This window comes from Erpetoichthys calabaricus, chromosome 12 (assembly GCF_900747795.2).
Source record: "Erpetoichthys calabaricus chromosome 12, fErpCal1.3, whole genome shotgun sequence".
Classification (NCBI taxonomy): domain Eukaryota; kingdom Metazoa; phylum Chordata; class Cladistia; order Polypteriformes; family Polypteridae; genus Erpetoichthys; species Erpetoichthys calabaricus.
This window is the reverse complement of record NC_041405.2, coordinates 108933055-108954691: the sequence shown is the minus strand read 5'-3', so window position 1 is coordinate 108954691 and position 21637 is coordinate 108933055. Positions and strand designations below refer to the sequence as shown.

Here is a 21637-nt window from a genome sequence, read left to right as displayed (position 1 = left end):
TTTATTTAAAAACTGATAATATATGTACACTGGCATAATTTTTTTCTCACGTACGCTTTAAATGTATTGACCAATCAAAATTTCACATTGATATTGATATACAATATATTGAATATTGTAAATATTTTAAAAAATTAAATGAGTTGTAGTCTCATGCAGTGGCAAAGTATACTCCATTAGGCTCTTAATTATTGTACACTTTGTTTTTTGTTATGTACAGTGCCCTCCACAATGTTTTTTGTTATGTACAGTGCCCTCCACAATGTTTGGGACAAAGGTGCATTTTTCCTTTATTTACCGCTCTCCAGTTTAAAATTACAAACCAAACAATTCGGACATGATTAAAGTGCACATTGCAGACTTTCATTTAACGGTATTTACATACATTTTGGTTTCAACATGTAGAAATTACACTTTTCATTCATGGTCCCCCATAGGTCACCATAATGTTTCAGATAATTGTCATCATAGGTGTTTGTGATTCCCCAGGTGTGTTTCATGGCTTCTTAAGACTCCCAGGCTTGCTTCTACCCTTAAACGTCTGTAGTTGCCACTGTTCAACATGAGGACAAGAACTGCGCAAGTGAAAGTGGCAGAAACCCTTATGAGGCTGAAAAACAAGAATAAAACCATTTATTAACATCAGTAAAACCTGAGGAGTACCTAAATCAACGGTCTGGAATATCATTAAGAAGAAAGAATACACTAGTGAGCTCAGTAATGGCAAAGGGACTAGTAGGCCAAGGAAGGCGTCCACTGGTGATGACAGAAGAATCTTCACTATGGTAAAGAAAAAGCCTCAAATGCCTGTCCAACAGGTCAGAAACAGTCTTCAGGAGGTAGATATACAGTATATGTGTCAGAGACTACTGTCCACAGAAGACTTCATAAACAGAAACACAGAGGCCATACTGGGCCAGGGCCGTCTTAACAACATTATAGGCCCCTGGGCAAAGCAGTGTACTGGGGCCCTTACCTACACAAGTCACAACATATGTAGATTAGCATGGAGCCCCTATCCTTGTGGGGCTCCCGGGCAAATGCCCAGAGTGCCCATGTGTTAAGACTTCCCTGTTTCAGACCAGTAGTTAGCCACAAAAACGGGGCAGACAGAAAAAGTACTTAAATGCGCCTGCAGAATTCTGGAAAAGGTCTTGTGGACAAACAAGATAAAGATAAACTTGTATTAGAGTTGTGGCAAGTGCAATGTGTGGAGACGAAAAGGAACTGCCTGGGATCTAAAGCATGCCACCTCATCTGTTAAACCTGGTGGTGGGGGCATTATGGCTTGGGCACGTATGGCTGCCACAGGTACTGATACACTTAATCTTCATTTATAATGTAACTGTTGATGGCAGTCACTCATTGAATTCTGAGGTGTATAGGAACATCTGATCTGCTCAAGTTCCAGTAAATCCATCCAAACTCATTGGACGGCACTTCATGCTACAAGAAGACAATGATCCCAGACACACTGCTAAGGCAACACGTGACTTTTTCAGAACTAAAACATAGGAAATTCTTAAATGTCTAAACCAATTTAAATCAAACTGAGCATGTCTTCCATATGCTGAAAAGAAAACCTAAGGGATCAAACCCCTGCAACAGGCAGGAACTGAAGGTGGCTGCATTAAGAATAATAATATATTTAAAGATATCAAAATCATAAATTCAGTGTTAAACACTTGTGATCTGGCATTTTAATACAATTGCCATATACCAGTTTGCTATCAAAAAAGAAAATGGTATGTTGAAAAGGGTGTTGGCCACCAATCACATCACAAGTACACTCACAAGTAAAACAGAACAAATTCTCTAAGAGAGAGCCTTTTTATCTAGTGCTTTGTACTGCCAGCCTTGTTAAAGATGTGTTTTGCCATGTGAATTGATTTGTCCTTGATTAGTCATTCACTCTGCTGAATTTGGCCCTTCGGTGTTGTCTTCCTTTACAGATTTTTAACATCATTAGCTCTTTATTCTATCACCCCTTTGGTTCTAGTGCCCATATTTATTTCTCTCGTGACCATCCTTGTGTGAAATAGCACATTTGTAATACCTAATTACTTAACTTCATGCCTTTTCCCTTCGTTGCCAGGTACATGACACTGTCAGTGTTACTCCTGGCGATTAAAATACCTGTTGTTACCCCAGTTATGAACAAGCTAAATATTGATCTGGCCATTTTCAGACTGCAGAGATCTTTTCCACCCACAGTTTTGTTTCACATGCTTAAGCATATATTTGCCTACCAATTAATTGCTTCATGCAAGTAATCAAAATCTGTTTGGTCCTGTTCAGTCTGGTTTCATGGCTAAACATAAAAGAGAAGTTAAAGAATAAAAAACAATCTCTTATTTAGTGGTATGTTTAATTTTTAAATATTTACTTTTAATCTTCCATTTTTGATGATGTAAGACAAATTTGGCTCTTACTCTGATACCTTTTGCATTGTTTTCATATTACCTGGCAGGCAGACAGCAGATTGTGTTCACTGGCAACGTCATGGCCTGTCTGAATGGAAATGTGTTGCACGTTGCTTCTCCAACACGTGTGTGTGTGTGTGTGTTGTTTTTCTGTTGATTGTACAGTTTGTTTCTACAGTTATTAATGAAGGTCTCTAAATCCATTTAAACATCAGACTATTTACTGAGAGTTTGACTTTCATTCAGTTAAATATCGAACTGGTATCATTAGTTATCTACTTGCATTACAACCAGGTAAACAGAACTAAGATGTGAAGGGTGTATTGGGAAGCATAGGTGAGGGCAGAATGTTTTTTTTTTACCATTATTTCTTTTCACTGCTATGCTGATGATACACAGGTTTATATTCCCGTCTGCAACTCTGCAATGAATCAACTGCACAACTGTCTTTTTGAACTAAGGTCCTGGATGGCTAATAATTTTGTTGATCTGAATCAAAATAAAACAGAGGTGCTTATTGTGGATCCATCAGCTAAAGCCCAAATTGATCTTGGACTTCTCAGCTTTTTCTCTGTCTTTTGCAAACCTCAAGTCCGCAATCTTGGTGTTATCTTTGACAGTAACCTCTCTTTTGAGAAACAGATTAATTCTGTAGTTAAGAGTTGCTTTTTCCAGCTTCGTTTTTTAGGTAAGATCAAGCCTTTTTTATCTTCTAGGGATCTTGAGAAAGCTGCTCATGCTTTTATCTTTTCTCGCCTTGATTACTGCAACTCGCTGTATTCTGGGTTTACCAAATCCCTGATATGCAGGTTACAGTGTGTCCAGAATGCTGCTGCTCGCTTTGTGGTTGGGGCAAGAAAGTCTGCTTCTGTTTCTCTAATATTAGCTTCTTTACACGGGCTGCCTGTCAGTTTTTGAATTGATTTTAAAATCTTGTTGCTAGTTTTTAAATCTTTACATGGACTTGCTCCTGCCTGTTTATCTGAATTGTGTGCTTTACACCAGCCATCTAGAGTGCTTAGATCTTCTGGTCAGTTGCCTTTTGTTGTCCCTCGTACCAAGTGTAAAACTAAGGGGGACAGGGCTTTTGCAGCTGCTGCTCCTCGCCTGTGGAACTCTTTACCTCATTACATAAAGGAGTCGTCTGCAATTGAACTGTTCAAAATAAGATTAAAGACTCATTTCTATTCACTTGCATTCCATGACCTTCAGTAATACTGATGGTTTCCTCATTGTGATTATGTAATCTTACTTCTATTTATTATTTATTTTATTTATGTTCATTTATTTTATTTCTATTCATGTTATTTATGTTAATTGTGTGTTTTTTTCTTCTTTCATTGTAAAGCACTTTGGCCACAGCATTCCTATATTGTTTTAAATGTGCTATATAAATAAATTGACATTGACAATATTCAGTGGCTGAACACAAAGTAATTTTTAAAGTCGTTTTCACAAAGCAACATCATGAACTTGTTTGTTCTGTCTCTTTGGAACCTAGTTAACCTCTAAGACATTCTACAATACACCTTAATGGTTCAATGGTTTCAAACCACAATATAGATTGGACTGAAGCAAAGGAGGTAGTTTGTGTGTTATAAAAAATAATGCATTGTGCATGGATGTTAAAATCATGTGCAAAAATGGTTAACCTGATGTGTGGAGTATTTAATGGTCTGGTGCTGCTTGTATTACCTTCTAAAAGAGTTCTCCATTATCTTTCTAAATATTGCCTAAAGGCCTCTGTACACCAACACAAGCATTACACTGAGCAATCCATGCAAATGTTTACAGCCTCAGGGGCTTAAGTAAAGCAGACTTAACTAATATTTTTCCTAAATATTATTTGCATGTAACCTGTCTCTGTTATATAAATAAGTCACATGCCCACTACCCTGCCATTGCCTTAGGGCCAAGATATACTTAACATAATGTGTACACTTATGAACGCTGCTGCTACAGAAGCAGTGTACAGTCTGTACTTGCACACATAATTTATATAAATGTGGTGGATTCCACCAGGTGGCAGTGCGAGACGACATCACGGAGAGAAAACAATGTCCAGTTTTGCTGTGTTGTAATTTGAGGAAAGAAAGATGTGAGGCCTTTAAATGTATCACGTCATTACAATGGGGAATATGTGGCGCTTATATTGCCTATGTAAGAAATAAATGAATAAAAGCACCATGAATACTTTCGTTTGCTGATTTGCTTCACCACATCGAACCATTCATCAAACATCGAAGCACATACATCGATCCTGTTGGAGCTGCATTGAGGCTTGACGTCACACTGCGTTATTTTGTAACAGCCGAATTCCCACATCTTTTCTTGGATATTTTCCACTTTGCACGGATGTATCTGTCTCTAATTTGCTTCCATTTCGTCTTGCACATTTCCACATCAACTTTCAAAGAGCTGGGGATTTGCTACCAGCAGTTCTGACAGGCATGTCTGTCACTAAGGAGATGTTGATAGTAAACAATGATAATGACGTCACGTACCAAAACTTGAACACACACATCACCCATATTTTTGTTGGTACTACAACATTGCGTTAATTTCTGACAACGTGCTCAGAGAACACGTCAAAAGTGCTCTGGGAATGCATAGTAGCCATGATACTTGCACTAAACGTCAGAGTGTCAAGTATAAGTACGGCCTTAGACAGTCAAACCACCTATTAACACTTCCTAGTCCATATTACAAGAAGAGACTGAAGACTGAAGCATGAGAAGTGAGTAAGAATGTGGTTTAGTACTAGACTATGGAGGCGGAAGAAAAACTGCAAGATTGCTTTAAATAAGTAAATTAGGACATCTTTACAGATTACACATCTGGATGAATATGCAACTGTTGTAACTGGAGTCAACAAAAAATGTGTGATCTTTTTCATTTCCTAATAAAAAACATAACTCACCAGGGCATCCAAAAATTACTGAAGACATACTGCAATGTATTTCAAAGCAAGTAATGAATACACAAGCAGTGGAAAACAAGTCAGTAAACAAGTCTGTGAGCATATAGTGATGTACTGTAACTTTGGCAGGATTTACAGATGTTTACAGATTACAAACTAAAGGCTAAATTAGTTGCAGTCATTTTTTCATTCTCCTGGATGAAGTTAGTGCTTTCTGCTCCTGCCTTGATGGTAGTAACAAGGTGACTTATAAGCAGTTGCCTGCAGCATCACATTCTACAACCTCCTGTCTTTCTGTTAAGAGAATTTTTGAATGATTCAAACCAGATAAAGGTTCTAGTCTGGATTCAGGATGCATTTTAAAAATTGTAGTAACCAAGAAACTTGCATTTACAATGACAATAGCTCACAATAGAGCCGAGGAAAAACAAAACTGGACCATGCCATTGACTCCAGGGCAATGGTATTCACTACCATTATGATGAAAGGCTTTGAGAGGCTATGATGCATTAAACATATTTTTCCAGATATGTTGGGTCACCTCCAGTTTTCTTATCGCCACAACCTGTCCGCAGAGAATGGATTTTTGATAGTAAATACTGTTTATAGATCCTCTTTTAAATTCTGATCACCAAGCTACTAGACTTGAGACAGCCTTCCAGAGCGAAAGTTTAGGCTTCCTAACTCACAGGCTTCATTCAGAATGTGCAGATTTTTTTTTTTTTTATACATATTAGGAATTTGTTAGTTTTCGCATACCCCTTGGGGTCAGAGCGCAGGGTTAGCCATTGTACAGCGCCCCTGGAGCAATTACAGGTTAAGGGTCTTGCTCAAGGGCCCAGCAGAGTAGGATCTCTTTTGGCAGTGACGGGGATTCGAACCGGCAACCTTTGGGATACCAGCCCAGATCCTTAGCCTCAGAGCCATCACTCCGCTCCTATCAGTTCCTATGGTGGTGATCCTCAACACAAGTATCATACAATATATTGTTCTGAGACCTTCTGCCGTACTCCTTATTCACCTAAGACTTGGTGATCAAACAAAATGCCTGCTTTATCATGATATTTTACTGATGGCACCACCACTATAAGCCTGATTACCACCAATGATGTGGTATCTTACATAGAAAAGATTTGCCTTCTAATATTGTTGACAGGACAATCTTTGTCCTTTAATATCAGCAAATCCAGAGAGCTTACTGTTGACTCAAAACTCAAAATTAGTTTAGTTTCCCCATTTTTCTGAGTTCTACGAAATACCTGAAACTTTATATGTTTTCTCCAACCTTGAGGTGAAACAAATTCAGTGGGGTTCGCTCATCACTACTAAGCACATTCCATACTAGTATATTATGCAACTATTAAGAATGGATTCCATTCACTATTAAGCATATTCCATACTAGGATGTTACGTAATTATTAAGAATGGATTTCACTTATACAGTTTATTGGAGCACAGATGGTAACATCTTGGCTTTCCCCAGTAAAGTGCTGGTGAGTCTTCTTGATGCCAAGATGTGTTGTACCCACTTGAGGTTGTCAATGTAGATGACTCCAAGAAATTTAAAGCCGTTGACTGTTTTCATGGCATTCCCTCCAACTGAAATTAAGTATGGTAATGTTCATTGTATTTTCTTTTGTCCGTTATTGACATTGTATAACTGTCATTGGTCTGTGGAAAACATGCAAGTAACAATTTATACAACGTGCCAATTAAAATAACTAAACTTGATCTTGCCAGCTACAGATGTAAATCTGTTCCAGTTACCTGAGGTGCTCCTCAGGTCTTTTACATAGCTCATTCTTTTTATTTACCATTTCACGGGCGCATACATGAATGTATAATGAGATTCTTTTAATTCTCTCTAGGCCTATTGCAATGCTGTGTCCTTTGAAGTATCTAAAAATCTCAAAAGCATATTATATTATGTTCAAAACTCATTATAATAACATCTGGAAGTTCTTTACTCCATTACTTTTCAATGGCAGACAAATACATGTTTTATTAAAAAACATTATCACATATAGAAGGCTTCATGCCAGTGGTCTATTGAAGAATTACTTACTAACCCCTCATCCTAAGTACTGCTTACATACATCAATGTGTAGAATCCCACACACTCCTATGTAGACACTTTAAAAAACAATTTTTAGACTTACCATTTCAAATAATTTCTTTTTGAAGTCTGAATTTTTTAAATGTTTTGTTTTATGTTTCAAAATATTTATATTCATTATCCTTTGGTTTGGAAAAAGAAGCTCTAAATAGAATGCTCGTTCATTACTATGTGTCTGTCTATTTTCTGAGCTCATTATATGCATTACAGGGCTGCAATTATCAGGAGGCAAAAACCAGCAGCTTTAAACTCAAAGCAGGAGCCAACCATGGGTGGGTGTCCAGTAGTCCAGTCTATTATAGGACACACATGCACATATAGTTATGGGCATGAATATTGGACTATTTCAGGGTAACCAGTTTACTTAACAGATGTATCTTTTTGGATGTGGGAGGAGCCCAAAATGTCTGGAGAAAATCCATGTGCATATTAGGAAATGGACAAGTTTCTCAAACATTCATAGCCCTGGGTGGGCAAAAAATGACTCCAGCTGTATTAACCACTAACTCATCATGCCCCTATTACCTTTATTATTATTGTAACTAGTAGTAGTAATATTGAATGTATTCCAAGTTAAACATCTGAATGTTTGGATAATTAATATGTAAAATCTAAACTTGTGTTTTTTGTGTTTATGTCTGTATGTCCAACACTCTTAACCTAGGCTCTTTAACAAAAAATAAACATAATAGAGATATGTGACATTTGTTGTATGTATTATGTGTATAAATATATATGCATATATATTTTGTCTCATCCATAGTTTTGGCTTCACTGACAAAGGCCAAAAGAAAAATCAACAGCCAATAGGAGTGTATGGTAATGGGTTCAAGTCTGGATCAATGCGACTTGGGAAAGATGCTCTGATCTTCACCAAGAATGGAGGTTGTCTCAGCGTGGGAATGCTGTCTCAAACTTACCTAGAAAAAATTCGTGCACAGGCTGTTATTGTACCTATTGTGCCCTTCAGCCAGCTTAATAATATCCTTTTATTCTGATTATAGGTATCTGTGAGGAAATGAGTAGATGTAGTACTGAAATAATGATATGGCATCCAACTTGTTTATGTGAAACTTTGATTCGATACATGTGGAATCAATAGTGTAACCACACTCAAAGTATTCACCCTCTTCCAAAGCTGATTATAGACAAAATGGCTTATTTTATTGACTTGACTATCACATTCTAGAACCAAGACTAACTTCTGTTATCCTGAAGCACAACCCTGTCTCTTTCTGAAATAAGATAAAGTTGTCTAGTAACAACTATTGAAATATTCTAATGTCAAGCATGGATCGGATGCTACACCAAATAAAAACAATGTTGATGATGCACTTTATGTCTGAACACATATAGAGTCATGCATGTATTCAGTGAAAAGAGGGAATACTCTGAGGGTGTAAAAAAGTTAAACTTCAGCATTTAGGAGAATAAGTATTGTTTCAGAGACCTAACTACTTTGCCGTGTCTGCAAATAGTTTTATTCAGTTGACTGATTAAAGAAATGATATAGAATAAATAAACAATATCTCTATGGAGTAATTGTATTGTGGCATGTGGAGTAATTTCTGAAATGCTTGTAATAGTTAAAAACATTTCTGAAGAAGCCATGTAAGTACTTTGGGAACTTGTCAGATCCTGTAGAGGTCTTAGTATAAAAGTTCCTACTAATACACATAATATATCAAACATTTAAGTTGCATTTTTGTAGTTGCTACAATATGTTGTTAGTCCTCTCATCTTTTAGGATATAGGCAAACAGTGATATATTAATCCTTTAGACTGTTTTGAGTACATTTTTTTCCTTGACACACATGGCACAGAAGTTGATTGTAACAGAAGATTCAGTTGCCAGTTTGGAAGCTATCCTGACTCATTCTCTTTTCCAAGCCAAAGAAGATCTGCTGGAGCAATTCAACACCATCCCTGGCAAGAAAGGAACCAAAATTTTAATCTGGAACATTCGGAGGTAAGAAGGAACAACAGTTAATTACATTTCTCTAGGTGTTATTTTTTATACTCAGTAGAAGCTTTGGGATCGTCTTTTCTGTTATAAAAGAGGAGGAGGAGGTTGGGAGCGCAAGGATTAGGTAAATGTCATTGAAACAAGGCAGTGTTCTTCCTCTGGCATCAAGTCAAACCTCCTGTATTCTGCTAATTACAACATGTATCCCTCAAGTGTTGATATCACTTGTGGTATAAAAGAAAGTGTGTATAACTTTCTGAATCTTTACATGGTAGTCCATCCATCCATCCATCCATCCATCCATCCATCCATCCATCCATCCATCCATCCATCTATCTAATCCAATCTGTTTTGCTTGGTTCCTTGCATGATGTTTGAAGCTTCCATCTCATGCTAGTTTGCAATAGCCTTTGACATCTACGTTTTCTGTCCTTTTTAATTACATTGTATTCTTTTCTGGGGTTCCATCTTTCTGTACTTTTTTGGTCCCTGTAATTTCCTAAATTTATTCCTGTTTCATAATAAGAGTTTGTATGATGTTTGCCTGCAATACATTTCTTAAAGGCTTCAGTTAATTGACCAAGGAGAGCTCATTTTTTTTCCTAATGGAGAAGTATGAAGAAGTATAGTGATGACAGTTTAGTTCCTTAGAATTTGTTAACGTAAGAATTTTGCTCCTTAGAATTTGTTAATGTAAGAATTTGTGAGATTAAAATACAGTACATTGTTCTTTTTATTAAATTTTACTGAACTAAATACAGCTGTTCTTTGCATGAATACTGCAAAACCTGAATACAAGTACATTTCAAAGGTATCAATATTTATGGCAAATAAGTTGTGATGTAAAAAAATATTATGATTTATTCAGCTTTGTGAAATAATAGGTATTGTATTATGAAAACTTTGAAAAGGGTAGTCCTGTTACTTTCAGAAGGGATCCTACTCCATTCATGGGTCCTTGAGTAAATCCTTTAAATTTAAAGTTGCTCATGCAAAAAGACAATTTCCACTCAGAGATTTATTCAGCATATAAAATACCAAAAATTTACCAGAAAACTGCATTTGATAAGACTAGACAAGTTGGTACTGACAGCTATAGTTTTGGTGTGCATTTATTACAAATTAAAGATGTTGCATACTGTTTGCATATTTCAATTAAACTATTACATGGCATTTTGTTAAGACAGAATAGTTTCTAGTTTATTAGGTACACCTGTCTAGTAGTATATTGTCCTTTTCCAAGTAGTAGTAGCATGTTGGATTCTACAGGATGCTTGTTGCATTGTTCAGGAATGTTATACATTTTGCAGTTGCTGCAGATTGGAAAGGTGCAACATCTTGCTTCAAACTGCATATTCTACTTTATTTGAAAGATGCTTCATAGGATAGAGATCTGAGGAAATTCACAGAACCATTTGGTGATGTCAAGTTGCCTTGTGTTCATTATCATGCGGAAAGAGTCCATCTAAATGTTAATAAACTTGGCCGAGAATGATGCTCTAGAGATACGTGTGGCCATTTGGATGTTCTGCAGTAGGTATCAATGGCCCACTGTGTGTCAGGTAATAGTCATTCAAATGTTCAGAATATCACTTTTCAACAATATGAGGTATAATGTAACATACAACTACTTTTTAACCTGTGTATGACATTCATAATACAAGGTTTTATACAGCACCATATTTTGAATAAACACCTTTATGTGTGATACTTTTCTAATATCCTTTCCTGTGTGTCAGGTAATAGGCAAAAGTTTAGAATCACTTTTCAGAAAAATGAGGGATACAGTAATCCCTCCTCCATCGCGGGGGTTGCGTTCCAGAGCAACCCGCGAAATAAGAAAATCCGCAAAGTAGAAACCATATGTTTATATGGTTATTTTTATATTGTCATGCTTGGGTCACAGATTTGCGCAGAAACACAGGAGGTTGTAGAGAGACAGGAACGTTATTCAAACACTGCAAACAAACATTTGTCTCTTTTTCAAAAGTTTAAACTGTGCTCCATGACAAGACAGAGATGACAGTTCCGTCTCACAATTAAAAGAATGCAAACATATTTTCCTCTTCAAAGGAGTGCGTGTCAGGAGCAGAGTCTGTCAGAAAGACAGAGGAAAGCAAACAAATCAATAGGGCTGTTTGCTTTTAAGTATGCGAAGCACCGCGGCACAAAGCTGTTGAAGGCGGCAGCTCACACCCCCTCCGTCAGGAGCAGACAAAGAGAGAGAGAGAGACAGTTTGTTTTTCAATCAAAAATCAATACGTGCCCTTTGAGCTTTTAAGTATGCGAAGCACCGTGCAGCATGTCGCTTCAGGAAGCAGCTGCACAGAAGGTAGCAACGTGAAGATAATCTTTCAGCATTTTTAGACGAGCGTCCGTATCGTCTAGGTGTGCGAACAGCCCCCCTGCTCAATCCCCCTACGTCAGGATCAGAGAAAGGCAGCGTAAGAGAGACAGAAAAGTAAGCCGGGTAGCTTCTCGGCCATCTGCCAATAGTGTCCCTTGTATGAAATCAACTGGGCAAACCAACTGAGGAAGCATGTACCAGAAATTAAAAGACCCATTGTCCGCAGAAATCTGCGAACCAGCAAAAAATCCGTGATATATATTTAAATATGCTTACATATAAAATCCGCGATGGAGTGAAGCCGCGAAAGGCGAAGCGCGATATAGCGAGGGATTACTGTAATTTAACATACAATTACCTTTTACTTGTGTATGACATTCATAATACAAGGTTTATACGACACCATATTTGGCATAAACTCCTTCATCTGTGATATTTTTCTAGTGCCCTTTCCATTGACAGAAAACAGTTACTAAGTGATTCCTCATGATAAGCTAGTATGGGAAGTATTCTTCACTTCTTATGCTGATTGAAAAATGTGATTTGTCTATGGTGGGTTTAGTTTTAGAAAGAAATAGAATTCTATAGGAAGATCAACAGATTAAAGAGGATATGGAAGTACAGGTTGTCACTATTTCCAAATGGGAAATGGAGTCCCACTTTTAGATCTGTGCAGTCGGATCTGTAACAACAACAATATTTATTTATATAGCACATTTTAATACAAATAATGTAGCTCATTTGTAACATAAATTGATGAAGGAAGTGAGAGGGTCCCGTCCCCCTTAGAGATCAGGACATTCACAATCGCATATGAAAGAGACAAGGAAAAGGGGATTCCTCTTGGATATTGGCATGATCATATGTCAAACTACTTTTTGCCGCCCTCTGCAGCGCCTACTCAGGCTCATCTTATGTCTAGAGATAGCTCCCATTATGGATGATCTAGTTGGTCATGTTTATTTGGCACTAAGTTATCATCCTCTAGGCACTGTGCTAATAAACATAATGCGTCTTTATTTTTGTTATGAAAAATGGCATGCATCGAAACCTGGGAGAGTCACAAAATGCTAATGAAGTCATTGGTAGTGTTTCAAAGGTATTGTGTTATTTTTTTATTTTTAACCATAGTTGAGTGGGCAAGGCAAGTCCTGTTTTTTATTGAACCAAAGAAGATAAAGAGAGAATAGTATTAACCAGTTTTTATTGTATTTGTATCCAGGGATTGTTTTTGAAGCAAAAGTCTTGGTACAAATTCTATCAATGTATTTAACTGTGGGAGCAAGTCTTTCGTATAAGCTTGGCAAATGAATGTAGAGAGTTCGTCTTCTAGAACTATATTAATTTGGCACAGAAATGTATAATTTCATGTTAGGTCATAAGAAAAGTATTTCATACAAATTTAAATCAGTGTACTATGAAGAGATCATTTAACTTTGTCCTTTTATGTTTCATTTACTTTGTGTTTAAGATGTGTTATACAGATGCAAGAATATTTATTTATTGTATGTACTTCCATTTGAAGAAACAAGGATGGAAAACCAGAGTTAGACTTTGAGACTGATAAATTTGACATTCGGATGCCAGATATCAATTGTGATGATCAAGGGAGCACTGGGAAAAAGGCACACCGGGGGCAGGAGTGGCAGAACAAGAGCATCCCAGAAATGAACTACTCACTTCGGGTCAGTATGAATAGTAAAAAATATATATATATTTTTATCACAGGAAAGTGAAGCAGTGAAAGAAAAGAAATGAGTTATAAGACTTCTGATCATGCTTACTGAGTAATGTAGATTTTTTTTATTTTGACATTTTCAGAGATTTGTAATAACTGTTCATTAATTCATTTTCTCTTCTTCTTCTTCTTCTTCTTTCGGCTGCTCCCATTAGGGGTTGTCACAGCGGATCATCTTCTTCCGTATCGTTCTGTCCTCTGCATCTTGTTCTGTTACACCCATCACCTGCATGTCCTCTCTCACCACATTCATAAACCTTCTCTTAGGTCTTCCTCTTTTTCTCTTACCTGGCAGCTCTATCCTTGGCATCCTTCTCCCAATATACTCAGCATCTCTCCTCTGCACATGTCCAAACCAATGCAGTCTCGCCTCTCTGACTTTGTCTCCCAACCGTCCAACTTGAGCTGACTCTCTAATGTACTCATTTCTAATCCTGTCCATCCTCATCACACCCAATGCAAATCTTAACATTTTTAACTCTGTCACCTCCAGCTCTGCCTCCTGCTTTCTGGTCAGTGCCACCGTCTTCAACCCATATAACATAACTGGTCTCACTACCGTCCTGTAGACCTTCCCTTTCACTCTTGCTGATATATGTCTGTCACAAATCACTCCTGACACTCTTCTCCACCCATTCCACCCTGTCTGCACTCTTTTTTTCACCTCTCTTCAACAATCCCCATTACTCTGTACTGTTGATCCCAAGTATTTAAACTCATCCACCTTCGCTAACTCTACTCCTTGCATCCTCACCATTCCACTGACATCCCTCTCATTTACACACATGTATTCTGTCTTGTTCCTACTGACCTTCATTCCTCTCCTCTCTAGAGCATAGCTTCACCTCTCCAGGGTCTCCTCAACCTGCTCCCTACTCTCGCTACAAATCACAATGTCATCAGCAAACATCATAGTCCACGGGGACTCCTGTCTAATCTCGTCTGTCAAACTGTCCATCACCATTGCAAATAAGAAAGAGCTCAGAGCTGATCCCTGATGTAATCCCACCTCCACCTTGAATGCATCCGTCAGTCCTACCTCAGACCTCACCATGGTCACACTTCCCTCGTATGTATCCTGTACAACTCTTACATACCTTTCTGTCACTCCCGGCTTCCTCATATAATACCACAGCTCCTCTCGAGGCACCCTGTCATATGCTTTCTCTAGGTCCACAAAGACGCAATGCAACTCCTTCTGGCCTTCTCTAAACTTTTCCATCAACATCCTCAGAGCAAACATTGCATCCGTGGTGCTCTTTCTTGGCATGAAACCATACTGCTTCTCACTAATCATCACCTCATTTCTTAACCTAGCTTCCACTACTCTTTCCCATAACTTCATGCTGTGGCTCATCAACTTTATCCCCCTGTAGTTACTACAGTCCTGCACATCCCCCTTATTCTTAAATATTGGCACCAGTACACTTCTCCACTCCTCAGGCATCCTCTCACTTTCCAGGATTCCATTAAACAATCTGGTTAAAAACTCCACTGCCATCTCCTAAACACCTCCATGCTTCCACGGGTATGTCATCTGGACAAACGGCTTTTCCATTCTTCATCCTCTTCATAGCTGTCCTTACTTAATAATAATAATAATCCTTTGCATTTATATAGCGCTTTTCTCACTACTCAAAGTGCTCAGCAATTGCAGGTTAAGGGCCTTGCTTAAGGGCCCAACAGAGCAGAGTCCCTATTGGCATTTACGGGATTTGAACCAGCAACCTTCAGATTGCCAGTGCATATCCCTAGCCTTAGAGCCACCACTCCGTCTTACTTCCTCCTTGCTAATCCATTGCACTTCCTGATTCACTATCTCCACCTCATCCAACCTCTTCTCTCTCTCATTCTCTTCATTCATAAGCCTTTTAAAGTACTCTTTCCATCTGCTCAACACACTCTCCTCATTTGTGAGTTAGTTTCCATCTTTATCCTTTATTACCTTAACCAGTTGCACATCTTTCTCAGCTCGGTCCCTCTGTCTAGCCAATCGGTACAGGTCCTTTTCTCCCTCTTTAGTGTCCAACCTCTCATACAACTCATCATACGCTTTTTCTTTAGCCTTCGCCACCTCTCTTTTCACCTTGCGCCTTATCTCCTTGTACTCTTGTCTACTTTCTGCATGTCTCTGACTATCTCACTTCTTCGTTGCCATCCTCTTCCTCTGTATACTCTCCTGTACTTCCCCATTCCACCACCAGGTTTCCTTTTCCTCCTTCCTCTGTCCAGATGTCACGCCAAGCACCCTTCTTGCTGTCACCCTTACTACATCTGCTGTAGTTTCCCAGCTGTCTGGTAATTCTTCACTACCACCCAGTGCCTGTCTCACCTTCTCCCTAAACTCAACCTTGCAGTCTTCCTTTTTCAACTTCAACCATTTGATCCTTGGCTCTGCTCTCACTCTCTTCCTCTTCTTGATCTCCAATGTCATCCTACAGACCACCATCATATGCTGCTTAACTACACTTTCCCCTGCCACCACTTTACAGTCTTCAATCTCCTTCAGATTGACTCTTCTGCATAGGATGTAATCTACCTGTGTGCATCTTCCTCCACTCTTGTACGTCACCCTATGTTCCTCCAACTTCTTAAAATACGTATTCACCACAGCCATGTCCATCCTTTTGGCAAAATCCACTATCCTCTGACCTTCTTCATTCCTCTCCTTGACACCATACCTACCCATCACCTCCTCATCTCCTCTGTTCCCTTCACCAACATGTCCATTGAAATCCGCTCCAATCACCACTTTCTGTCCCTTGGGTACACTGTTCATCACTTCGTCCAACTCACTCCAAAAATCTTCTTTCTCATCCATTGCACACCCAACTTGCGGGGCATATGCACTAACAACATTCATCATCACACCTCCAATTTCCAGCTTCATAATCATTACTCTGTCTGACACTCTTTTCACCTCCAGAACACTGTTGACATACTGTTCCTTCAGAATAACCCCTACCCCATTTCTCCTCCCATCCACACCATGATAGAACAATTTGAATCCACCTCCAATCCACCTAGTCTTACTCCCCTTCCATTTAGTCTCTTGTACACACAATATATCAACCTTTCTTCTCTCCATCATATCGGCTAACTGTCTCCCCTTACCAGTCATACTGTTAACATTCAAAGTTCCTACCCTCAGTTCCACTCTCTTTACCTTCCTCCTCTCCTGCTGCATCTGGACACGTCTCCCCCCTCTTCTTCTCCTTCTTCTTCTTCGGCCAACAGTAGCCCAATTTCCCCCAGCACCCTGTTGACTAACAGTACTGGTGGCGGTCCTTGTTAACTTGGGGCTCGACCGATCCAGTATGGAAATTTGTATTGTTGTCCGCATATTGATTTGGCAAAATTTTACACCAGACGTAACCCTCCCCATTTATCCGGGCTTGGGACCGGCACGAAGAAACACACTGGTTTGTGCATCCCCTGTGGCTGGGTTTTCATTAATTCACTTTCTATCCTAACTAATTCGGTGTTTTTGAGAAATACAGCGTTTTTAAGAAATAGAACCAGTCTGGCACAAGGCAAAAACCTACTTGGAACCATCTTTCCATTTTTGGATACAGCTTTTTCCAGTGAAAGGACACAACCTGTGTTGAGCAGCAATGAGTGCATGGATGGAATAAATTTCTGCATAGGACAACAGCACATTATAGGACACATGCATATATAGGAAGTAGGAACGTCCATTGTGCCAGTATAAACTTGGTAATCATTAAAAACAGGTCAAATGCCTGTATGGCAATAGTACAGCCCACTGTGATACCTAATTAATAAAGTAATAAACTGAAACAGTAGTTTTTAAATCACATGATTTTTCACTTTTTTATTGTCAAATAGGCTTCTTACTATTTGCATCGAAAACACAATTTAAACTCATCTCATTATTGTACACATTGAACATAGATAAACAGAATTCATTGATTGTCTCCAAATATGTAGGAGCTTTTGATTACATTTGTAGGTTGTCTTATTTGCCTGCATCATTTGCTTAGTTGTCTCATAGATACTAAATAACAGAAATTCCCAATTTGCAAAACTTTGCAGCTTTTAAGTCTACATGCCCACACATGAAGAATGGAATACTGAATTATATTTGCAAAGAACTTTTTACATTATGTTACATGTCACACCTTTTAGACAACTTACAGTTTTAAAATGGTTTTCAGATTGTGATAGGTGTCTAGATAAACCCTAATTTGATATTTTTTAAGTGTCACTGAAGTTTTTGTCTTGATAATGAAAGTTTTCAGTAAAATGAAAGAAACGAGAAGTGAATGAGGAAATATTTAGCATATTTTCACACAAATATGAACACTAGAAGCAGAAAGAAATAACTGTCAGGGTCTCGATGAGTGGGTTTTTCAACAGTTGGGAGTTACATTTACTGCAGAGTTAAGTCATATTACGTTCATGGCAAATGACTCACAGAGACATGCAATTAAAAATATCTGCACATATGTCATCCTTTTGTTGTTAGACATAAAATAGAAATGATAAAGAACAACAAATGGTTTAATCTTCCAAAGTACAAATTGCTTAAAAGGAATAAATGTCCTGTTAAAAGCCATATGGCTCTGACTTGAAAGAAGGAGTATTTAATTACATTTTTAAAATGTAATTATAATATATTCTACTAAATGAGTTTGCTTTAATTTCACTGTATTGACCATACAACTGCAATATGTTATTGATGACGTTTAATTAATAATGTATCCATTTACTACACCTTCTCAATTAAGTAATAGGGTTGTAATCTCAATTGATTTCTGTTGATTAGTAATTTTTAATTTCTGATTGTGATGACGTCTACATTGCATGGATTAATGTGGTTTTTACATAATTCTTGGGGCTTTGTGATGCGAAAATATAAATTCCATATAGAGTAAAATCAGACACAAGGCAAAATTCAGCCTGGGATTCAGTGCCAGTCCATCACAATATATGTTTAGTTAACCCAAACCGCCTACTCTTACTGCCTGCTAGTAAGGTGTTTTAAGCTTCAACATCCAAACCCTTACTCAGTTTTAAATATCAGTTTACAGCAACAGCTCTCTGTTGTAGTTTATCTACCACCATAAATGAAAAAAAATCAGTCTGTAGTGATCTGAGCCTCTGAGTACCATTGTGATGTGAGGAGGACCCAGAGTACTCTATGAAAAATTATAAAACACGAGTTTTAAGCAATTTTTTGTTCAGCTGCTGTTTTGACCAAGATATTCCACCTGGTATCATGTCATCACCAATGTCAGACTAAACAGCAGACCTTGAGTGTATTCTGAGTCACAAAGTTGTCCAGTTTAATGGTGCAGCATGGTGTGTTCAAAGAAGGCCTGGACAAAGAGGTGGCAGAAGGTTGATGGAATCTGTGTACAGTAATCCCTCACCTATCGCGGGGGTTACGTTCCAGAGCCCCCTGCGATAGGTGAAAATCCGCGAAGTAGTGACCTATATTTATTTTATTATTTATACATATTTTAAGGCTTTATAAACCCTTCCCACACTTATAAACCTTTCTCACTCTCTTGTTAACCTTTCCCACGCTCTTATAAACACTTCCTATGCTCTTAAACACTTTCTGCATTCTTAAACACCGCAGACCAACACTGCACACTGCACGCAGCGATCAGACGTCAATGTGTCTGCACTCGCTTTGTGAAGGGGGGCAGCTGAACTCTCAGCAGAGCAGAAATGGACTTTGTGCTGCTTCTGCCAAAATGCCTGCTTGTCGCTTTGTAAGGAGGAGAAGGAGTGTGTGTGTGTGTGTGTGTGTGTGTGAGGGCTGAACGCATGTTCGCTCAAACCCCCCTCCCCGGAGGCGCAGTCCACTTCGCATTGTCAAGGGGGTGGGGAGCTGAATGAACGCTAAGGAGAAGTGGACTTTGTGCTGGCTTTGTGCTGCTTGTCCCTCTGCGTGTCAATAATTTAAAAGCCTGTACAATCAGGCTTTTAGGTGTACATCACCTATTTTCCTGTCTCACTGTCTTGTCTTGCGTGAAGTTAAAATGTTTTATAATAGTGAGATGTTACTCATATCCTTAGCCCGACATCCACATATCATATGTGTTAACAAAGTGTGTTTTATAAGTTTACATGTGTTTAAAGCATGTGGGATGGGTATTTTAAGGCTTAAACTATAAAAATGTTTATTTATATGGTCTTTCTATATCGCGGATTTTCTCCTGTTGCTGATGGGTCTGGAACATAACTTCCGCGATAGGCGGGCAATCACTTGTATTTAAAAACCCGCGAAGTCGTGGATCTGCGAAAAGTGAACCGCGAAGTAGCGAGGGAATACTGTAGAGTGAAATTGTGTTTCTCTCTTACTGTCAGTTCTCTTAAATAGATTTTATTCTTTTTCATTTGTTAAATTAATATTTAGCAGTTTTAAAAAAGTAATTTGTGAAAAATGCCTATAGACATACTGTACATATAACAAGTTCTCAATATGTGTAAGGAATATGTTCCTCACAACATTAGTATGTTTAAATGTTGATTAAATCAATAGTCAGAGTAGAGAGACTAAAAATCAGTCAAGTTAGAGACACTTTGTGTTGTAGTTTATGTAACTGGTGAATATATACAGTACATTTACTGTGTATACTGTATATGTGTATGTCTATGTGCATCTAGATACAAGTATAATATACAAAAAATATTAGGGCTGCAACAACTAATTGATGTCATCAATCATGTCAATAATAATCAATAATGAAAAAAAGGAAGTCTAAGAGGAGGTTGGATGTGGTAAGAGAGGACATGAAGGCGGTGGGTGTGACAGAGGACAGAAAGATATGGAAAAAGATGATCTGCTGTGGTGACCCCAAACAGAAGCAGCAGAAAGAAAAAGAAGAAGAAGATGAAAAAAATTGCCAGCAAATTTTTGTATCAATTAGTTGACTTGTTACAACATATTTCACGTAAATTAACGAGAATAACAAATGCATTTTGAGTTATGGTGTAAATGGAGAATGTAAATACAGAGGAAGGCTGAAGAGCAAAGAAGTCAATAATATGAAGTACAGTAATCCCTCCTCCATCGCGGGGGTTGCGTTCCAGAGCCACCCGCGAAATAAGAAAATCCGCGAAGTAGAAACCATATGTTTATATGGTTATTTTTATATTGTCATGCTTGGGTCACAGATTTGCGCAGAAACACAGGAGGTTGTAGAGAGACAGGAACGTTATTCAAACACTGCAAACAAACATTTGTCTCTTTTTCAAAAGTTTAAACTGTGCTCCATGACAAGACAGAGATGACAGTTTTGTCTCACAATTAAAAGAATGCAAACATATCTTCCTCTTCAAAGGAGTGCTGTTTGCTTTTAAGTATGCGAAGCACCGCCGGTACAAAGCTGTTGAAGGCGGCAGCTCACACCCCCTCCGTCAGGAGCAGGGAGAGAGAGAGAGACAGAGAAAAACAAAGTCAAAAATCAATACGTGCCCTTTGAGCTTTTAAGTATGCGAAGCACCGTGCAGCATGTCGCTTCAAAAAGCAGCTGCACACAGAAGGTAGCAACGTGAAGATAATCTTTCAGCATTTTTAGACGAGCGTCCCTATCGTCTAGGTGTGCGAACAGCCCCCCTGCTCACACCCCCCTACGTCAGCGCAAGAGAGAGAGAGAGAGAGAAAGTAAGTTGGGTAGCTTCTCAGCCATCTGCCAATAGCGTCCCTTGTATGAAATCAACTGGGCAAACCAACTGAGGAAGCATGTACCAGAAATTAAAAGACCCATTGTCCTCAGAAATCCGCGAACCAGCAAAAAATCCGCAATATATATTTAAATATGCTTACATATAAAATCCGCGATAGAGTGAAGCCGCGAAAGGCGAAGTGCGATATAGCGAGGGATCACTGTAATTTCCACTTCACATCTCGTGTGAAATCATATAGAAGCACAACTGTGATACAGGAGTACCTAAAAAGAAAACACATCAGGGTGATGGCGATCCCATGCTTACTTACACTTGGGAATGATCCAACAGTACTTTCAATGTTACTTGATTCAGTTTCTTCTGGCAGCTCAGGATTCTTATCTACCTGCAAAATTCGCATAATCAACAATATGCAAAATTTATTTTGCAAATTAATATAAAGAAAAAGCAGAACTGACAGTC

The 21637-nt window shown here is 38.4% G+C and overlaps 1 protein-coding gene across 1 annotated transcript in view; it reads left to right on the top strand.

The window, feature by feature from the left end:
* zgc:152774 (uncharacterized protein LOC553526 homolog) overlaps positions 1 to 21637 on the top strand; it is a 101207-nt gene that overhangs the window by 39511 nt on the left and 40059 nt on the right. Inside the window, exons 4-6 of the mRNA XM_051935192.1 lie at positions 8223 to 8433; positions 9274 to 9428; positions 13298 to 13457. Coding sequence (XP_051791152.1) covers positions 8223 to 8433; positions 9274 to 9428; positions 13298 to 13457 — 526 coding nt within the window. The remainder of the gene's footprint in view (positions 1 to 8222; positions 8434 to 9273; positions 9429 to 13297; positions 13458 to 21637) is intronic.